Below are 22,740 nucleotides of genomic sequence, written 5' to 3'. Positions count from 1 at the left end.
ACATAATAAATAAATTTTGAAAAAGAATGAAAAGAATATATATATATTGCAATATGGGTTGCATGTGACCTAAAACAATAAACCAACAAGAACACATTGATCTCCTAAGGCAATACTGAATATTTATGAGATGACTGTCATTCTTTTTCTTTCTTTTTCTCTCACTTATATATTATCTTCTCCTTTAGGGTACATATAAGGAGTTGTGAGACTGGGTCTCATTATCACAAGTCGGACTGGATCTCACTCTACAGCCTGACATGCCATTGATTACATTGCAATCTTCCTGGCACAGTCTCTAGAATGCTGGGATAAGTTTAGTGAGTCAACATGTCTGTTTTATGGGGAAGAATTTTCAAACAACTTTTACTTAATAGAGTGTATATGGCTGCTAGTAAAGCTGTCTTCTGTTTGTCATGTTGACTGTGGATTTCAGCAGTTGAAGAGCACAGAACAGGGATCCTTAGGATCCCTAAAGATCAACAGGAATGGAGAAATAGTGGAGAAGCCTGAGGTCAAAGCTTCATTTACATGCCTTAACCACAGACGAGAGTCCATGAAAGAAACCTGAAACAAACTGCAAATACAGTCTAGAACATAAAAGCTTACAAAGGTCACCACCAGCATCAGGATGGTGTGGGCTGCTCTGGTCTCAGCATGGCCTCAGTGGTTCCTGTTTGCAGTAAGAATGTGCTGTGTTCGTTGGTGATGTCTATAGAGGAGAAGCACCATGGAGACACTGAACCAGACCATGATGCTTATAAATATGGCATCATGGGAAAAACGCAAGATGACCATGACTACACTGAATCCAGATATGGAGCAGACCCACTTTCTTATATTGTTAGTGTCATTGCCTGTGCTCTGTGGACCACTGACTTTCATTGGAATGTAGATGTTATTTAAGACACTGAATAACCAACAACTGTAACAAGAATAACTCAGGACATTAGGGCCTCTTCCTCGAAGCATCAGCCTACCCCAATGTACAGGAGCAAGAGTGAGAAACTGATGGATGCTCAAGACACAGGTGGAGCACGTGTTTGTGCTTCGAGCCACCAGGCGAACGAAGAACTCAATTTTACATTGCATGTTAGTTGCAGGACTCCTAGGAGCAAAAACCATCACATTGCTTGGAAATGCAGTAATTAGGAGAAGGAAGGTATGGGCCATAGCCAAGTTGGTGACAATAACCTGTGTGGACCTCAGTCGAGAGCCAGTAAACATGGGAGAGATATTATGGAAAAACAGAAGAATGTTGGCCAGAGTCCCAGTTCCAACCTGGGAAAGCAGGAGCATCTGGAGTCCAAGTCCTCAGTGGTTTTTGGAGCTTTACTCTGAGAAGTCATGGAGAGGTCTTCAGTGCAGACTGGAGTGATGACCAGGAGGAACATTTCTCTCTTCAAAACACTTCTCAATATCTGAGCATAATGAATGGTTTGAGTCACTTCTTCTATGAAGGGATACACAATATATCACAGTATAAGAGCTTGGCCTGCAGAATACTGCAAAGACAACTCAGACTACTATTTTATTCTTAATAAACTTTTCCTCACCTCATGATGGAAGTGTATTAGTGATACAGCTGTATCTTTCTTGGTCAACATGATGAACATTGTAACACAGTATGGCATAAACACATATGAACATGGAACATTGGAACACATTTTTTATCTTTTAAATGCAACATTTTCCCTCAATGATAAAAGGTGTTAAGAAATACAAATTTGAGGTTGGAGAGATGGCTATTCAGAAGACTCATGTTCAAATCCAGTGCTCACATGGTCATTCACATCTATCTGTAACATCAGTTCCCCAAGTTGAATGCCCTCTCATGGCTTTTGTGGCACTGCACAAATGTGGTGCCAGACATACAGGCAGTTAAAACACTATAAGCATAAAGTAAGATTGCTATATCTTAAAAATTATAAGAATACAAACTTGTAATTCATAAAATCATGTAAGTAAAGTAAGTGGCCAAAAATCCCATCAGCTTTTGAGTAAATTTTATACAGATCATCAAAGTGACAGAATAGAGAGTAATTTAAAAAGGATCCAGGTTTCTGATCACAAATATGAACATCAATTTATACATATATATCCTTATATACATAAACAATTGCAAAGGTTCCACAATGGAACTCCTTAAGCAGATAAATATCTCCTGAAAAGTGACTGTAAATAAGACTAACTGAAAAAATCAGTAGCCAACCTATATACAAATGATAAATGGGTTAAGAAAGAAATCAAGGAAACAACACACTTCACAATAGCAACAAAGAATATAAATATTTTTGTGTAACTTTAACTAAGCAAGTGAAAGACCTGTATGAGTAGTACTTCAAGTGTTTGAAGAAAGATATTGGTGACGATAACAGAAGTTGGAAAGATCTCACGTGCTCATGGATTGGTAGGATTAACATAGTAAAAATGACCCTCCAACCAAAAGCAATATACAAATTCAATGCAATCTCCATTAAAATCCCAAAACAATCCATCACATATCTCGAAAGAACAATACTCAACTATATACGGAATACCATAAAAATCCAGGATAGCTAAAAGTATCATGTACAATAAGAGAATGTCCAGATGTATCACCATCCCAGATTTCAAGCTGTATCACTGAGCAATAGTAATAAAAAACACATGGTATTGGTATAAAAAAATAAAGTTTGACCAATGGAATCGAGGACCCATATATAAATCCATATACCTATGGACACCTGATTTTGACACAGAGCCAAAATTATACAATGAAAAATAGAAAGAGTCTTCAACAAATAGTGCTGGTATAAGTGGATGTTGGCATGTAGAAGATTGCAAATAGATCCATATCTATAGCCCTGTACAAAACTCAAGTCCAAGTAGATCAAGGACTTTAATATAAACCCAGCTATACTGAAATTGAACAGCTTTGAACGAATTGGTCCAGGAGACCACTTCCTGAATAGAGCACCAATAGTGCAGGCTCTCAGGTCAACAATTAATAAATGGAGCATCATGAAACTGAAAAGCTCTGTAAGGTAAGGGCCACTGTCAATAGGACAAAACAGCATCCTACAGAATGGGAAAGATCTTCTCCAACACCACATCTCACAGAGGAATGATTTTTAAAGTATATAGAGAACTCAATTTACACATATACATGGGGAAAACCCCATGTACAGAAGCATTTAATTTATCCATAATTTTCTTCATCTTAACTATTTTAATAATGAAGCAGAAACTGGAGATATAATTGAGGACTCATCAGATTCCTTCAGCCACACTTAAAATGTGTTAATACACCATCACAGTTACACCTTTTGCCCAGACAGATTCTTTTAAAACTCGAGTCTTTGAAGCATGCCTTTGAAAGCTTTTGTTCAGTCCACAACTTATTTTGTATATCGTATTCCAGAGGAACAGTCGGTCTCTACCCATCAGCTGAAAATCAGCCATTCCATACAGAGATGTCACATTAAATGACATTTTCAACTAAGTGCTAATCTGTGAAACAGACATTTCCTTGGGATGAAGAAAACACTGACACCATTAGGTAAACAAGAGACAAAAGAGCAACTATCCAAACCATTGTGAGTTTCAGTAGGGAGAAGAGAACATTAAGAAGAAATCTACAGTTGCAGAATCCCACCTGTCCAGCCACAGCAAGGATGGAGATGCTCACAAGGATCTAGGCCAGTTCCTAAATGCTTGCTGAAGAAACACAGCGCTGACTTCTTCTGCATTTGAAGATCTTCTCTGTGTATCTATTTCCCTGAGACAGACGCAAAAATATTTACCTCTCCAATATTTTCCATGGAACATTGTGCAGATGACTGAATGAACACAGAGTACCAGTGCTCATAAAAGGACTGTTTATCTAGACTAACATCCCGTAGAGAGTGCATAAATTTTCAACTGTGATGTCAGTGACAGTGTTTGCATGGAGACTTTGCCATACCTCTATTGAAGGAAAAATATTGGTCCTGGGGGTATATTACAATTTTTAATTTCTGCTTGTTAATGATAATGTTTATGACTTTGTTGGATGCTAAGGAACAGCTGCCAGAAGTTAGAGTAAGTTTTCCATGTTTCCTTTGGGAGCATCTAAGTTTACAATTTGTGTTGCCATCATGCGTGGAGAGGTGCACTCTAGTGCAGACCAAGGGATTTGTTGAATATATTTCCAAGAGGGTTCATTCTACAGTACTATTTCACACTTTCAAAATCATACTGGCATGATGTCCTTCAGGAAGACCATCAGCATGTCATCAGGAGTCTGTTATTTTCCCATCTGTGGCCCAACCATTGTTGGGAAAGTTCCATGAACTTTAGGTAAGCCAGAGCAGAGATGAGTCACACAGTGGCAGGCAGCCCCATGATGGGGAGTGGGACTTGAAGAAATTATAAAGAATATAAACCATTGTGTCAATCAGACTTAGAGAAAGAAATAAAGGAAACTCAGAGCAGCATGGCTGTGCTGAGTAAGAGCCTGTGTGGGAATGTGGGAAGGAACAGTACAGTATTTCATCAAGGTGAAAGTTGTTTACAAATCTTTTCTTCAGCATGGCTTATGGTGAGTCCACCTTCCTAGGAGTGGTCCTTCCTTCTTGGGACATAATCTTCTGGCTAGGCTTTTGCCCCATAGATGCGAATGTTGAATCTCCAGTCAGGCCAAATATTCCACTGTCTTGGATAGAATGAGTTTTCCTTTAATTAATTTCTATGTCATTCTAATATTATTTGTACAATGGTTAACTTTAGTCAGTATTCCAGAAATTAGGAAAGGTATAACTAGACCAAGGATACAAAGTAAAAGATGATGACATTTGTGAGGGTCCTCTCCCTATAGGCCTGTTGTCCTAGGAAGTGCGGAAAGAGGCAGATGGGGAGACAAACTTTGGCGGCCCATGAGCATGAAGAGAGACAGCTCTTTGAGAGACAGATGTTGGTGAATCAGCTCCATTTTATTCCAGAGTATAAGGAATGTAAAGAAAGGAGTAGCCTGGGTACCAGCCCTAATTTGCATTAAGTGGCACACTCCTATCACAAGGCTTAGTATGTGGCAGTAGGGTCCTATAGCAGAGCCCAAAGCTAAGTCTTGTAGCAGGAATCTGTGCCAAGTGTCAATCTAAAGATGAATCAGGCATCTGGTATCAGAGGCAGATTTTTAGATCAGGTCATTCCTGCAGGCACAAGGACATTCTCCAGATGAGGTTAGGCAGAGAGCAGAAAGTTCTGCATGAGGGAGAGATCTCCATTTTGCCAAGTTTATGGAAAAAGCTGCTTTACTTATGGCAGACTGGGAACTCGACCAGTCAACCATGGCTTCCAGCATGTCTCCCTTTAATTTTTTAATGAGAGGTGACATTGTAAACCTTGAGGAACCTTTTACCTGTGTCAGAAGGGTCTAGGGTCTGGTAGTGAATCACGAACTCATTGTTGGTAATTTTAGCAATAGTGGTGATCTGTCAGCAGAGGAACTGTGTAAGTCTAGGGGAAAGCATCCAAATGAAACATAGCATGATCAAAGATCTGAGAGAAGGATGGAGCCAAGAAATGAGGGGGTATGGAACCAGCTACTTTGCTCTATGACTGGAATTTTTAAAGCAGATCTCATGGAGCAGTTTGAGGGTGGTAACATTAGATTTAACATCTGATTTGTTTACATAGAAGCCACATTCTTCCCACAAAACCAAGCAAGCCTCCCCATATTGAGCAGTTATAGGGTATAGTGTTCTTCTCTTATGGAGCACAACCCCGGCAGGACGGTTCATCTGTCTTTGGAGTGACTGGAGGCTCTCAGTTGTAGATGTCATTGTCTGATCAAGTCTGTTTCTGAAGTCACCAGCCAGAGGATTTGTCTGGATGATGGCAGTTGTTGTCGCCCCATAAGGTCCAAGGGAGATGACAAGTCCTCTTCCTACCAGTAAAGGAAGGAACATCTCTCATCTTTGCTTAACAAGAGTGTTGCTTCTTCCTCCTATATAGATTGACCTGTGGATTAACCACAACAGGGGTGCAAAATCCTGGCAGACATCATATTGAACAGACTGTGACCGGGGTGGGCTGATCATTTCTTCTTAATTGTGTCTCCTGTGAAGGTATTTCTGTGGGTTAATGTGGACTGGGAGACCCACACAGGCTGTCGAGAAACAGAAACATCAGCAGAGGGATGTGCAGCATAACTGGTGGGATGCAGTTTTCCCACGACTCCTGTTCTTTACCTGTCATTTCTGGGGTCATCATAGCAATGGTGAGATGGTTATTTAGATTTGAAACAGGACCAGCATCCTTGGTTGGGGTCATTCATGGATCCAATCTCATGGTGTTTTGTCCTCATAGGTTTCCTGAAGAGAAAAAAAAATCAGTGGTGAGTATTGAGTTGAGAATTAGTGTGTTGAGCAGTGGCAGGTCAGGCCTGTAGTAGAACAAAGACTGTCATTAAAATAGCAGAAAAGGAAGTCTTTGCCATGAGGGGGGGAGGGGTGCTTTATCATGCCGTCTGCAAGATAAAGCTTACAAATGTGACCTCACTTCAGGATAGTTTCAGTGGGTGTGATTTGGTTCTCACTAGAGGTGTGAATTTGCCACACTCTCTGGCCATTTCTGTGCAGGAGAACCATGGGGAAACTGCTCTAGACTGATGCTGACAAACCATGGGAGTCAGACAAACCATGAAAGACCACATCTCCGCTGAAACTAGAGCGGAGCAGACACTTGCTTTGAGAGTCAGTGACATGGAGTTGGGCTGTGGATGGGTGAGGTTGCTTGGAATGAAATATTATTTAAGACACTGAGGAGCCATTGAATGTCATAGCAAAAACTCAGAACAACCTTGAGGTTTAAAACCTGAGGACTTTGGTTGGACAATTTGAATTATATGGTTTAAGGGGAACTGATTCCTTCAGGTGTTTAATTGGGGCCCACTAAACTAGTCTCTCTCTGTAGATCCTGCAGACCCGCAGAAAACCCTCCAAACTGTGGCTCATCCTCCATCCACTAAAGACATGCCTACAAGGTATTTTTCATCAAGTTGTCCAGTGACCACTACATTGACACCCTTGCACATGTGTCTGCACACATATACACATACACACACACACACACACACACACACACACACACACATACATGCACACACACATGCACACAAACACACATACACAAACCCATGTACATGTTGCTCAAATTCTAAAATGGTCTTATAAAAAACTCCAGAGCCAGATATTGGGGTAAATGCAGATGGATCAGAGGGACAAGGGAACAAGATACTGCCACATCTCACCTCACCAATTTCATGAATCCTCTGACTATCTCTGAGTCCTCAGTGAAAAGGGACTTTTCAGATGAAAAGACTTTAGTTACTATCTCTCATGCCTTATATACCTTTCTCCACCAAGCCATATCACTTCCTTCCTAGTGCTGGGATTAAAGGCCTGTGACTCTCAAGTGCTGGGATTAAAGGTGTGAGGTGTGTGCCATCACTGCCTGGCTTCTGTGTTTAATCCAGTGGCTTTTTCTGTTCTCTGATCTTCAGGCGAATTTTACTAGGGAACACAATATATCACCACACATACACACACAGTCAATAAATAAAGTACTAAAGATTTGAAAGGCATGAGCAGTACAGAGTCTGAAGGATATTTCTTTAGGTGGTAAGACTGGTTGATGATAATGAAGGAAAACATAGACTGTAGGAAACAGTCATCAAAGTTGACCAAGATGGTGGCCATCAAGCATGTTTGTCTTTTAAAATCTCCAAGGAATATACAAATGATTATTTGAAAACAGTTTTCACAACAAGTGTAGGATGCTGGGACATCTGAACTATAACTTCAATAGCAATTCCAAAGCAGGATGTGTTGTCTAAAGTAATCTTGGGGGGGTTGAGTCAGTTTGGTGAGGTCTCCCTCACAGATCATGAGAGGACATGCAGCAGCAGAGAGTGGGAACCACAGATGAAGAGACAGAAGCAAAAGAATCTGCAGGATACTTTCAGTAATATTTTATTCTTAAAATTACATTTCCTTATTTTATGTGTACATTTTGGTGGTTCCTTTAACATCACTAGTTTATAAAAGGGAATTGGAGGTTCCTTTTGGAGTTCATAGTGTTGTTGACAAAAGAATTTCAAAATACATCAAATAGAGGCTGAAGGATGTGTTGATTCAAGTTGAAAAGTAAAGTCACACTGTAAATCTCAGAGGCTTATCACAGGAGGAGAATAGACATGTCACGGAGAAGGTCATGAACTCCAGTTAAGCCAGCATGGAATTCAGCCACACAATGGAAGACAGTCACCTAGTGGGGGTTGAGTGTGTGGGAAAGACAATCTCAGGGAAAGATAGCTTAGAGCAGGGATAGAGAGAAAAGTGATTCAGACGAGCTTGGCTGTGCCCTTGTAAAAGCCTGTGCTAGGCAGCGTATCTGAAAAAGTAGAGGATTTCATCAGGGGGATAATTTTTCTAACTTTTCTTTAGTATGGCTTAAGGTGAGCCCAACATCGTAAGGTGGCCCTTCCTTCTTGAGTCAGAATACCTCAGGAAGGTGATGGGCCCATGTAACTTTAATGTTGAATTAGGCCAGAGATTCTATTTGCTAGCCTTCACCGGGTGTACCCTTAATAGACTTCACTGTTACTAGAATATCTTCCCCTCTGAAGGGGAAACCCAAAATCATTAAGGAAACAGAGATCTCAGCCATTTCTGGCATCTCTGATATCTGGAGAGGGTGACAGTGCTCAGAGGTCCACAGACACTCCTGGTTTTAGCCAAGAAACAAACTGGTCATTTTCCTTTGCCATCTCATTAATCTAAACTGCAGTCAACATGTGTCCCCCTGCTCTCATCTTCCCCATCTGAATAGGTGTGAATTGGCTCTCATTTGAGGTGTGAATTGTCACACTCTCTGGCAGTGTCTGTTCTGGAGAAGCACCATGGTGACACTGGTCTACCCCATGATGTTTACAAAGAGGAGTCATGGGCAAACCATGAAAGACCATGCCTACTCTAAAATTAACTCCCCAACTCCAATATGTATTTTGGGAGAAGGATCCTACTCTTCTTTACAACTGATGTGGGACATTGGGTATGAGAGAAGCGGGACCCCTCAGAGAGATCTGTCTAATAAATCACAGAAGGACACTGAAGTTCTATTTGTGTTACAGGCAGAGGGAGGGAAAAGATCCTTGACTGGACCCTGGGAGGAGGATGTGAGAGTGAAGAAAAAGCAGGAGTTATTGGAGTGCAGCATCCTAGGCAGGGAACTAGGAGAACCAACATCACAGTTTTTCAGCATCCTCATCAAAGCCTTTGTATTTGTGATGGGATCACAAGACCATCCATTACACTCCTCAATCATTTTCCTTTCACCTCAGTGGTTAGACTCATCATCTGAGAATTGCTCAATTTCTTCATGTTGTAGAAAGATTAGGTTTAAATATTGGAGGTTGGAATGAGATTGGGTCCTGTACACTCATATGGTTGAATTCTTATTCCCCAGTTAGTGGAACACTTGGAGAAGGTAGAAGAGGTGTGGCCTCAGTGGAAGAGGTGTGTCACTATGTTGGGATTTGAGGATTCACAAGACTCACAACATTTGGAATGCAAAGCTCTACATGGGATGTCTCCATCAAATTCATCATCTTGGAACTCAGGGAACACTACAGAAGAGGAGGCAGAAAGAGTGTAAGAGTCAGAGGGAATGGAGGACATCAGGAGATCAATGTACACTGAATTAACTGAGTAAGGTGCATGTGAGCTCACAGAGACGGAAGCAGCAAGCACAGGGCCTGCAGGAGTCTGTGCCATGTCCTCTGCATGTACCTTACTGCCTTTAGCTTAGTATTTCTGTGGGACTCCTGAGTGTGGGAATGAGTGGGGCTCTGATTCCTGTGCCTGCTCTTGTGGATCTTTTCTTTCTGTGGGGATGCCTTGTGCAGTCACAATATGATGATTTTTTGTTTTCTCCTAATATATTATGTTTTGTCACATTTGGTTGTTATTTCTAAGAATACCATTGTTTTCTTATGAGAGACAGAAAGAGTGCATCCAGGGGAGGGGACTGGGTTAAATAGAAGGAGGGGAAACTGTCATCAGGATATATTGTATGAGAACAGTGTCCCCTTTCAATCAAAGGAAACAAATGAAAACAATTACATTTCATTTTGTATGTATGAATGTTTGCAAGAAAAATGTATGTGCACTACACATGCCTGGTACCCTGAGTGGTCAGAAGAGAAGAGAGCATTGGATCCCCTGAAACCTGAACCGCAGATGTCTGTTAGCCATATGTAGGTGCTGTGAACTGACCCTGGGTCCTCTGTAAAACAAACAGGCACTCTAAACGGCTCAGTCACCTCTCCAAGGATGGTATTGATAACCACTGGGTAAAATTTAGACAGAAATGGAAAATAAAGCCTAATAAACTCTAATACAATTAAATACATACGGAATGGACAAATATTTTGTTCTTTTCAGGCAGAATTTATAAAACTTACCAAGGAAACACAATACTTGAAGAGAATCCCAGTTTAATTCGATGTATTGGAATTTGGCCTTACAAATATATGATCACAGATAACATATCGACATCTCACCTTTCACTTTCATTTATATCTTACTCAGCCCTTCATGACTTGATCAGGCTTGCACACTTTCTTCTGATGCTAGGAAATCATCCAGCCATATTAATCTTAATTTTTTGTGCTACAAATATTTTCATTCTCACACCTTTTCAACAATATCTTTTCCTGTTTCCTTTTTTCCCTTGCACCTTATGATGAAACAGAGCAAAATAGTAAATTAAATTAAAAAGAAAGTTGGCTCCAAACTACATGTGTAGCATAATAGCAATAAATGAATATCTCCAGTATACATAGTATTCAATTATGAAGCTCTGTATATTCCTCTGCAGACACTGTGTACAACAGATCACTCAACAATATTGTCTCACTGTACAGTCAAGGAAATGTTCTCATATACACATGCTTGTGGTCTCCATTGATGATAAATAATAGATGGGTCAAAGCAAAATATCAACTAATTGAAGCTGACAATATCCAACAGAAAAACAAGGATATGATATATCCTGATATAATGTCATCTTGAAGCAATGGCTGAGGAGTTTTAGACATATGTACCCTCTATCCTTAGGTGGATGAGCAGCCCATTAATTGTTTCTATTGTAGACATCATTATATCTAGGGATAGACATAGACCCCTCTCCTTGAAACAGTTTTCCCCTCAGCTGTTATGAAGGACAGGATGCCTTTCCCCTTGGCCTGTTTTGCTGTTCACGTTGGTGCTTGTCACAGAGTCAGAGCCCATCCTTACTCATGGAAGGGATGTTAGAGGATTGTAGAAACCAATTGTCTGTGCCTCAACTGAGTAGACCTAACCCCATCTCCTGAGCCTGCTTCTCAGTGAGCTCACAGAGCTCCTGACAGTGCACACACGAAAGACTTTAGATCCTGTGTAATATTGCAGATTGAAAATGATGACTCTTTGTAGATGACCAGTGATTACAGAAGGAACCAGCTGTATGTGAAGGACCCATGTATTCTGGACAGAAGTTTCATTACCTGGGATGACAGGCTGGACCCTATGCATCTGAAAATCTTCTAATTTCCTCATGTATTATAAAAAGAAAATAGAAAAAATCATCCTGAGTGAGGTAACCCAGACTCAGAAAGACAAATATGGTATGTACTCACTCATAGGAAGATGCTAGATGTGGAACAAGGATGACTAGACTGCTACTCACATCACCAGTGAGGCTACCTGGAAAATGGGACCCCAAAAAAAGACACGGAGAAATGGACAAGATCTACATGAATAGCCTGGTCATGAGTGGGAACAATGAAGGGCGACAGTCGAGGGAAAGAGTGGGAGATCCTAGCTGGATCAAGAAAAGAGAGGGAGAACAAGGAATAGGAGACCATGGTAAAAGAAGACCACATGAGAAGGTGAGAAGGGGAGGAAGCAGAGAGCTAGGGAGGCCCACGAAGATCCACAAAGATACCCCCTCAAAAGACTGCTGGCAATGGTCGCGAGACGGCAGGAACTGACCTACTCTGGTGAGGGGATGGCCAGACACCCAAATAGTGGTGCCATAAACCCCATCCAAGGACTGAGGAATCTGAAGGCAGACATCCACGGCTGGTCCCCTGGTGGAGCACTGGGAGTCTAATTAGTGAGTAAGAAGAGGATTTATATGAGCGAGAATTGTTGAAGCCAAGGTTGGATAAAGCACCGGGACAAATAACCAAATGAATGGAAGCACAGGATCTATGAACCAAAGGCTGAGGGGCCCCCAACTGGATCAGGCCACCTGAACGGGTGAGACAGTCAGTTGGCTTGATCTGTTTGGGAGGCAGCTGTGCATTGGTGCCAGGTCCTGGGCTCGTTGCATGAGTTGGCTGTTTGAATCCTGGGACTTATGCAGGGACACTTGGCTCGGTCTGGGAGGGGGGAATGGACCTGCCTGGACCGAGTCTACCAGGTCAACCCCGGTCCTCGGGGGAGACCTTGATCTGGAGGAGGTGGGAATGGGGGGTGGGCTGGGGGGAGGGGTGGGCGAGAGGGGGAGAACAGGGGTTTCTGTGGCTATTATGTTGAACTGAATGGTGTTATAAAATAATAAAAAAAAAAAAAAAAAAAAAAAGAAAATACACACACACACACACACACACACACACACACACACACACACTAACACACTAACACATACAAACACCTGTATATAATTACTGTGTAGCCAACAGATACCATACAGGAAATATTACCTTCAGATTTGGACTTTGGTATGGCGATGTACTCTTACTTGTCTGTCCATGGTTGCTGCTGCTGAGAGAATCTTGCAGCAGTGTATACCATATTGGAGGTTAGATAGATTTATTGTATTATTCTTGTATATTCTGTGAAGTGTTCTACAGTTATCCTAACGGGAAGATGAGTATTTTATGGCTTACCCTCTACAACTAAGCAAATATCCACCATTAAATAAAAACAAAAATATTAAAAATTACACATTGTACCCATACCAGGCAACAGAGTATACCATCAGGAAAAAGGCAAATGAAACAAGAAAAAAAATGAGCCTATTAGGAAACTAGGAATGTTGTTTTGATTTCAATGATGGTAAGGAAAATCTCACTCAATGAATCCCAGAAATGAAGCTTCTGCTACTTTATGGATATTTGTCCATCCAGCAAAATTTCTTTAGAGAGAGACAAAGAATGTTGACCTCAATGTGTGAGTAGCAATCTATCATTGCACAATACTTTCCCTATCCAACTTGCCAGCATTTCAGATAATCATGTGTGCAAAAGGACACAAAAAGAGCAGAGCATATCAATAAAGCCTTGGTGCCCAATGTGGGTCTAGGCTCTAGGAGAAGCACACGTCTCCATTTTAAACTGTATAGTGCATGTCTGCCAACTAAAATTACATGCCAATACATATGGATTATGAGCCTCATCTATATGAGATAATATTTTCCATAAACTGTTCAAACAACAAATATAGAGATGTTTAGACATTTGACAGGTAAGGGAAATGAACAAGAATATGATAGAGACGCTGGTGAGATGGCATAGAGGTTAAGAGCACTGACTGCTCTTTCAGAGGTTCAAATTTCAATTCTCAGCAACCACATGGTCACTCACAATTACCTATAATGAGATCTGGTACTCTCTTCTTGCATGCAGGCATACAGGCAAGTGGAACACTGTGCACAAAATAAATAAATAATTTTTTTAGGCCAGCTCTCATTGGAAAATAGGCTGACTGACTATTCTCACATTCAGAGAGTTGTGCCCCCTTGTCTCTGGGACACAGCCAGTCCCCAGCAACCCCCACCCAACACTGCCTCAGTTGCTGGCCAGCATGGAAAACTCCTGCAGGAAGCCCCCACACACTGTTCCCATTGGACCCTGAAATCCACAAGTTCCACACCCTGCCCCAATACCCATCTGCCTATGACCCCAGTAACTTCCTGAGGCATGGAAGACAAACCACCATCTCTCATTGGACCACAAGTAACTTGCTGAGGCACAGAAAACAAACTGCCAGCTCTCATTGGACCAAGATTAACTTCTGAGACAGGGAATCTACCCGTCCTCATTGGACCAAGAGTGGCTTTCTAAGACATAGAATCTGGCACGTGCCATTGGACCAAGAAAGGTTTCCTGAGACACAGAATCTCTTAGATCTGACTGGTCGAAGAGCCCCGATAAGACCAAGAGCAGCTCCTTGAGTCACAGAATCAAATTGCTTGGGTTGGTCCAAGAGCAGCTCCTTGAGATACAGAATCTGCCAGCTCCAATTGGACCAAGAGCCAAGATTGGACCCACAGTGTCGCCTGAGACACAGACACAGCAAGCACAGACTGGACCAATAGCAGCTCACTCACAGGCACCTCGTGCACCTAGTAGAGGAGGAGGTAGGCAGAAGTCAAGGCAAAAATACATGTAACAACATAAAGCAATATGACATCGCCAGAACCTAGCCCTCCTCCAACAGCAAGACCTGAACATCAAAATGTAGAAGAAGCAGAAGAAAATGACCATAAAAACAGCTTCATGAAGAGGCTAGAGGCCTTTGAAAAAAATGAAAAATTCCATTAAAGAAAATGAGGAAAAGGCAAACAAAATTGCAACAAATGAATAAAGAAATTGAGTAAAAGCCAAATAAAAAAATTGGAAGATATCAATAAATCCCTTAAAGAAAGCCAAGAAAAAGCAATTAAATGTGTGAGAGAAACATTTCAAGACCAGAAAACTGATATAGAAACAATGAAAAAGACACAAACAGAGGAAGTGCTGGAAATAGTAAATCTGAGCAAACGAACAGGAAACACAGAAGCAAGCATAACCAACAGAATTCAAGAAATGGAAGGGAGAATCTCTGGCATAGAGAATTGTAGCAGGAATCCTAAAAAGTCTTATGAATAAAATCAAACCTGGGCCAGGTATTGGGGTGAGTGCTGGAAGATCAGAGAAGCAAAACAAGCCAAAGCCACCTCAAGTTGCCAGTTTCTCCACTGATCCTATTTCCTCAGACGGGAAACCTCTGTGTCCTCATCCGTAATGAATCTCAGCTGAACTGTGCTGCTCAAAGCCTAAAAGCTTAACCAGCTAAAAGCTTCTAGTTTCTGGTCTTTATGCCTTATATAACTTTCTGCTTTCTACTATCACTCCCTAAGATTAAAGGGTCACTTTCTGGGATTAAAGGTGTGTGTCGCCATGCCTAGCTTTTTCCAATGTGGCCGTGAATTCAGAGAGATTCAGAGGGATTTCTGCCTCTGGAATGCTAAGATTAAAAATGAGTGTGCCACCATTTTCTGGCCTCTATATCTAGTGACTGTTCTGTTCTCTGACCCCAGATAAGTTTATTAGGGTACACAATATTTTGGGGATCATAATACCACTACAATTTGTAATAGCCAGAACTTGGAAACAACCTGATACCCCTCATTTGCAGAATGGATGAAGAAAATATGGAACATATACACAGTGGAGTACTACTCAGCAGAGAAAAACAGGGTGGAGATACAGAGTTGTGAGACTGGATCTCCTTGTCTCAATTTGGCCTGATCTCACTCTGCAGGCTGACATGCCACTGACTACATTGCAATCCTCCCGTCTCAGTCTCTCCAGTGCTGGAATAAGTTTACTGAGTCAACATGTCTGGTTCATGAGGAAGGATTTTCAAACAACATTTACTTAATAGAGTGTTAGTAAACTGTTAGGCTTTAGTAAACTGTGTTAGGCTCTTAGTAAACTGTCTTCTATGTTTCTCAAGTTGACTGTGGTTTCTAGCAGTTGAAGAGCACAGAACAGGGATCCTTAGGATCCCTAAAGATCAACAGGAACGGAGAAACAGTGGGGAAGCCTGCAGTCAAAGCTTCATTTACATGCCTCAACCAGATACGAGAGTCCATTAAAAAAGTATGGAAGATTACACAAATAAAATTTAGGAGGTACAAGCCAACAAATGTGACCACCAGCATGAGGATGGTGTGGGCGGCTCTGGCCTCAGCATGGCCTCGGTGGTTCTGTTTGGCAGTGAGGATGTGCTGTGTTCGCTGGTGATGCCTATGGAGGAGAAGCACCATGGAGACACTGGTCCAGACCATGATGCTGATGAATGTGGCATCATGGGAAAAACGCAAGAAGACAAAGCCTGCATCGAATCCAGATGAGGAGCAGACCCACTTGCTTTGATTGTGAGTGTCATTGCCTGTGCTCTGTGGACCACTGACTTTGATTGGAATGTAGACATTATTTAAGAAACTGAACAACCAACAACTGTAACAAGAATAACTCAGGGCATTAGGGGCTCTTCCTCGGAGCATCCACGTACCCCAGTGACCAGGAACAAGAGTGAGAAACTGATGGATGCTCAGGATAGAGGTGGAGCACATGTTTGTGCTTCGAGCCACCAAGCGAATGAAGAACTCAATTTTGCATTGCAGGTTAGTAGGAGGACTCCTTGGAACAAAAACCATCACGTTGTTTGGAAATGCAGTGACCAGGAGAAGGAAGGCATTGGCCACAGCCAAGTTGGTGACAATGACCTGTGTGGGCCTCAGTCGAGAGTGAGTAAAGATGCGAGAGAAATTATGCACAAACAGAAGAATGTTGGCCAGTGTTCCACACCCAATCTCAAAAAGCAGGAGGGTCTGGAGAGCCAATTCCTCAGTGGCTTTTAGAGTTTTATTCTGAGAGGACATGGAGACAACTTCTGTGCAGCCTGAGTGATGACCAGGAGGAACACTGCTGTCTTCAAAACACTTCTCAATGTCTGAGCATTAGAATGATTTGAGTCTTTACTTCTTCTATGAAGTGAGACACTATTGTATCACAGTATAGGAGCTTGTCCTGGAGAACACTGCATAGACAACTCAGACTATTACTTTGTGCTTTATGTACTTTCCGTCACCTCATGTTGGAAGTGTATTAGTGATTCAGTTGTATCATTCTTGGTCCACATCACACCTATTATAACACAGTAAGGCATATAAACATGTGAACAGTGAACATGGGCACACATTATTTTATCTTTTGAATGAAACATCTTCCCTGAATGATAAAATGTGTTAAGAAATACAAATTGGAGGTTGGAGAGATGGCTATTCACAAGACTCATGTTAAAATCCAGCACCCACATGGTCGTTCATAACACCTGTAACATCAGTTCCCCAAGTTGAATGCCCTCTCATGGCTTTTGTGGCACTGCACAAATGTGGTGCCAGAAAAACAGCCAGTTATAACACTAGATGTATAAAGTATAATTACTGTATCTTTAAAATGACAAGAATTCAATCTTGTAATTCATAAAATCATGTAAGTAAAGTAAGTTGCCAAAAAAAAGAACCCATAAGCTTTTGTGAAAATTTTATACAGATCATCAAAGTGATAGAATACAAAATATTTTTTAAATGTAACCAGTTTCCTGATCACAAATATGATCCTCAATTTATACATGTATATCCCCACATATATAAACAACCTCAAAAGTTATACAAGGGAATTTTTTCGGCAGATAAACATCTTATGTGAAGTGACTGTATACAGGACTAACTCAAAAAATCTGCAGGCCTCCTATATCTAAATGATAACTGGGTTGAGAAAGAAATAAATAAAACAACACCCTTCACAATAGCCACAAAGAATATAAAATATCTTGGTGTAACTTTAACCAAGCAAGTGAAAGACCCATATGACAAGAACGTCAAGTGTTTGAAAAAGAATACTGCAGAAGTTATCAGAAGATGGAAAGATCTAACATGCTCCTGGATTGGTAGAATTAGCATAGAAAAATGGCCATCCTACCAAAAGCAATATACAGATTCATGAAATCTCCATGAAAATTCAAACATAATCCTTTACAGACCTAGAAAGAACAATACTCAACTACATATGGAAAACCAAAAACCCAGATAGTTAAAAGAATCATGTACAAAAGAACTTCCAGAGGTACCATCACCCAAGATGTCAAGCTGTACTAATGAACAATAGTAATAAACCCCACATGTTATTGGCATAAAAACAGAAAGTTTGATTGAACTTGGAATGGAATCGAAAATGGAATTGAAGACCCATACATAAAACAATACACCTATGGACACCTGATTTTGTCAAGGAACAGAAATTATACAATGGAAATTAGGAAGTATCTTCAACAAATGGTGCTGCTTTAACTGAATGTCTGCATGTAGAAGATTGCACATAGATCCATATCTATCACCATGTACAAAACTCAAGTCCAAGTGAATCAAAGAACTCAACATAAATCCACCTGCACTGAACCTGATAGAAGAGAAAGTGGGGAATAGCCTTGAACAATTGGCACAAAAGACCATTTCCTGAATATAACACCAGTAGTACAGACACTAAGAACAAAAACTAATAAATGGGACCCCATGAAACTGAAAAGCTTCTGTCAAGGCAAAGGACATTGTCAATAGGACAAAACAGCAGCCTTCAGAATGGGAAAGATCTTCACCAACCCACATCTCACAGAGGGCTGATTTCCAAAATATATAAAGAACTCAATTTACACACACATATGGAAAAATCCCCAGGTACCAAAGTATTTCATTTATTTATAATTCTGTGTATCTTCCCTATTTTAATGAGGAAGCGGAAACTGGAGAGAAACTGAGCCATCGCCAGCTTCCCTCAGCCACATTCAAAATGTGGTGAAAAACCATCACAGTTAAACCATTTACACAGACAAATTCTTTGGAAACTCGTGTCTTTGAATCATGTCTTTGAAAGCTCTTATTTAATCTGCAGCTTACTTCATATATTGCTTTCCAGAGGAACTGTCAGCCTCCTTTCATCAGTTAAAATTAACCATCCCATACATGGATGTCAAATTCATTGTCATTTTCAACAAAGTGTTTAAGCTGTGAAACAGACATTTCCTTGGGATGAAGAAATCATTGGCATCATTAGGTAAAGAAGAGACAAAAAGCAACTCTCCTCCTAACCATTAATGTTGACTTCAGAAGAGAATGTTAAGCAGACATCTACAGGTGCAATAATCCCACCTGTCCAGCCACAGCAAGGATAAAGGTGCTCACAGACATGAAAGCCACCTCCTAAGCACTTACTGAAGAAACAAAGCTCTTATTTAGTCTCCATTTAAAGATTCTATCTTCCCTTAGAAAGGTACAAGGAAAGGCTTACCTCTCCAATATTTTCCATGGAACATAATGCAGGTGCCTGAATGAACACAGATTACCAGTGCTCATAAAGGACTGTTTATTAGACTAACATCCCTCAGAGAGTGCATTACTTTGTCATGTGTGGTGTCAGTGACAGTGTTTGCATGGAGACTTTGGGATACCTCCAATGAAGAGAAAAAAACTGGTCCTCAGGGCAAATCACAATTTTTGCCTTGTTAATGATAATGTTTATGACTTTGTTGGATGCTAAGGAATAGCTGTCAGAAGTTAGAAAAAGTTTCAAATGTATCCTTTGGGAGCATCTAAGTTTTCAATTTGTGTTGTCATTAGGTGTGGAAAGGTATACTTCAGTGTAGATCAAGGGATTTGTTAAACATATTTCCAATGGGGCATATTATACAGTACAGTTTCACACTTTCAAAATCATACTGGCATGAAATCCCTGAGTAAGACCATCAGCAAGTCATCAGAAGTCTGGTATTTTCCCATCTGTGAACCAACTATTGTTGGTAAAGAGCCATGAACTTGAGGTAAGCCAGAACAGAGATGAGTCACACAGTGGCAGACAGCCCCATGGTGGGGTGTGGGGCTTGAACAAATACTAAAGAATAAAAACCATTGTGTCAATCATGCTTAGAGGAGAGAAAGAAGGAAGGGTAATGCAGAGCAGCATGGCTGTGTTCTGTAAGAGCCTGTCCTAGGGTATGGGATATGGGAAGGGAAAGTACAATAATTTATCAAAGTGTAATTCTTTTACAAATCTCTTCTTCAGCATGTCTTAAGGTGATCCCATCTTTTAGGGGTGGTCCGTCCTCTTGGGGCATAATCTCCTGACAAAGTTATTGGCCCATGTGATGTGAAGGTTGAATCTCCAGTCAGGACAGACATTCTGCTGGGTTGGATACAATGAGTTCTTCTTTAATTAACTTCTATGTCACTCTAATTTTTTGTACAACAACTATCCCTGGTCAATATCCAGGAATCATGAAACATCTAACTAGATCCAAGATAAAAAGTAAAAGACAATGACTTGTGTGGGGGTCCTCTCCCTCTGGGTCTGTTGGCCACCAGATCCAGAGAGGAAAGAGGCAGATGGGGCAACAGAAATCTTTGGTGACCCATGAACAGGAATACAGACAGCTCTTTGGGAGACAGATTTCAGGGAATACGTTCAATTTTATTCCAGAGTATAAGGAATGTATCCAGAGCTTGGAGACAAACCCTAATTTGCATTCAGGTGCACACCCCTATCACAAGGCTTAGTGTGTGGCTGTAGGGTCCTATAGCAGAGCTCCTAGTACGAGTCTTCTTAGTGGGGATCTGTACCAAGGACTAAGTTAAAGATGAATCAGGCATTTTGTTTCAGAGACAGATTTTGGATTAGGTCATTTTTCCAGACCTGGGGACATTGTCCAGATAAAGCTAGGTAGAGAGCAGGAAGTTCTGCTAGAGGGAGGTGGTTCCATTTTATACAGCTTGTAGATGAAGGTGATAGGCACATGGCAGGCTGTGACACTGACCAGTCAGCCATGACTTCCAACATCTTCCTGGTTTTAGTTATTAATGAACAGGCATCATTGTAAACCTTGGGTAACCTGTCTCCAGTGTCAGAAGAGTCCAGGGTCTGGTAGTGAACCATGACCTGATTGTTGGTAATTTTATCAATTGTGGTGATCTGTCACCAGACTCAATAAATAAAGCAGGGGGCAAGCATCCAAATAAAACAGTACAATCAGAGCACTGATAGAGGGTGGGAGCCAAGAAAATGAGCAGGAATCGAACCAGGTAATTTGATCTATGGCTGGAATTTTTAGAGCAGGTCTAGTGGAGTATTTTGAGGGTGTTGACATTAGTTTTAACATCTGATTTGTTTACCTAGAAGCCACATTCTTCCCAGAATATCAAGCAAGTGTCCCATGTTTAGGAGTTATTATGTCTAGTGTTCTTCTATTATTACCCAGGCAGGACGTTTCATCTGTCTTTGGAGTGACAGGAGGCTCTCAGTTGTAGATGTCACTGTCTGATCAAGTCTGTGTCTGAAGTCTCCAGTCAGGGGATGTGTCTGGGTGATGGCAGTTGTTGTAGCCCCGGAAGATTCAAGGGAGATGTTAAGTCCTATTCCTACCAGTACAGGAAGGAATATCTCTCATTTTTAGTTAACAGCTGTGTTCCTTCCTCCTCCTCAGGTAGATATTCTTGTGGAATAACCACAAAAGGCGTACAAAAGCCTGTCAGGGGGTGTCTATTCTGGATGTTTTACTGAATACATGATACACACCCTAAGGCTTTGCCAGCAATTCTATGTTCCTTCCAATACATTTCATCTCCTTACTCAAGTCTTCTTTTATTGTAATTACTCCCAAACTCCAATAGCGCTGCCCACAGGTTTATGGATTTTGGGTCATGCACTATGGCATGGGGACACTGCCAGGTCTTATCTCACAAAGAAAAGTGACTCTACATCCCCACCATCCATCCACCCACCACCTTCAACTTGTGTTGGGACATCCCATCTCCCTTACCTGTCCATGCTAGAATATTAAGCTGGTTGGTCACTTGCGGACTTTCCGCTGGTAACAACAGCACCTGTGAGTTCACATTTCTGTCAGACACCCATAGATAGTGTTGCCTCTATTTCCCCAGTGGTCACATCTTGACAGGCTGTTCAGAATTATAGCAGGCAGGGTCGGGCACTTGGTGAGACAGTCCATAAGGACTTCTTCAAAATGATGTTCTTCAGACATCCTGGGGTAGTAACTTGAACAGAGTGAAGTCATGCATCTGGGACATGGTTCTTGATTGTCTTCATCAATCCATATTTCTTGGAGCCTCCCAGGGACTCTCACTGATTCAGTGGAAGGTCATAGTCTGTGACCCATTTTCCTATGTTATCTCCCCTCCAAGTCCTGCTGCAGTCTGTCATGGTATCTATGGGTTGTCACATGACAGACACATGAACTTCCACTCCAGTGTTTACTGTCTAGTTTACAAAGATCAGATGCCATGTGAGTTACTGTTCGTATTTCCAACCAATCTGTGAACCTTTACCTTGAGGATAAACACTGTGCACTCCCTAGCCAAGTGAAATTTCCTCAGCTATCACAATTCATGTCAGTGGAGATTCATAAGGGAAATTTCTTTAAATGGTAAAAATAGAACTACTGTGTGTTCTGAAAATGGACAGCCTAATTTATATTCTCAGATTTACCTTGTACAAGGAGAAATTGACCACTCACATTGTCCCTTGATATTCACATTATACCATAGCACATGTGGACATGTGGACATAAAGTAATCCATATCGTATAAAATTTCAAAAGCCCGTGTTTAAGGGTCTCAGTGCTGTGACAAGACACCATGACCAAGGATCCCAATTAAAGGAAGTGGCTAACTGGGCTAATGAATTCAGAGTGTTTGAGACCATGATGGTAGAACAGAGGAATGACGGCAGGAAAAGCTGAGAGTTCACATCTTGATACTCAAGAAGTGGGAAGAAAGTGAACTTGTGGTGGTGAGAGGCATTCAAAGTTTAAATAAACTTTATACTTTAACCTT

General features: G+C 41.2%; 1 protein-coding gene and 1 pseudogene across 1 annotated transcript; both read right to left on the bottom strand.

Moving 5' to 3' along the window:
- Nucleotides 1-432: 432 nt before the first annotated feature.
- Nucleotides 433-1,379, bottom strand: LOC121825850 (vomeronasal type-1 receptor 4-like; annotated as a pseudogene).
- Nucleotides 1,380-15,804: 14,425 nt separating this feature from the next.
- Nucleotides 15,805-16,722, bottom strand: LOC102917539 (vomeronasal type-1 receptor 4-like). Its single transcript, XM_015990639.3, has one exon. The coding sequence runs from the start codon at nt 16,720-16,722 to the stop codon at nt 15,805-15,807; it is 918 nt and encodes a 305-aa protein (XP_015846125.3).
- Nucleotides 16,723-22,740: the final 6,018 nt, after the last annotated feature.

This window comes from Peromyscus maniculatus, chromosome 1 (genome assembly GCF_049852395.1).
Source record: "Peromyscus maniculatus bairdii isolate BWxNUB_F1_BW_parent chromosome 1, HU_Pman_BW_mat_3.1, whole genome shotgun sequence".
Lineage (NCBI taxonomy): Eukaryota > Metazoa > Chordata > Mammalia > Rodentia > Cricetidae > Peromyscus > Peromyscus maniculatus.
The sequence above is the reverse complement of the archived record's forward strand: the minus strand, read 5'-3'. Positions and strand labels throughout refer to the sequence as shown.

What these genes read in the sequence shown, in the direction of transcription:
- LOC102917539 (XM_015990639.3), bottom strand. Translation starts at nt 16,722, where the DNA reads ATGTCCTCTCAGAATAAAACTCTAAAAGCCACTGAGGAATTGGCTCTC.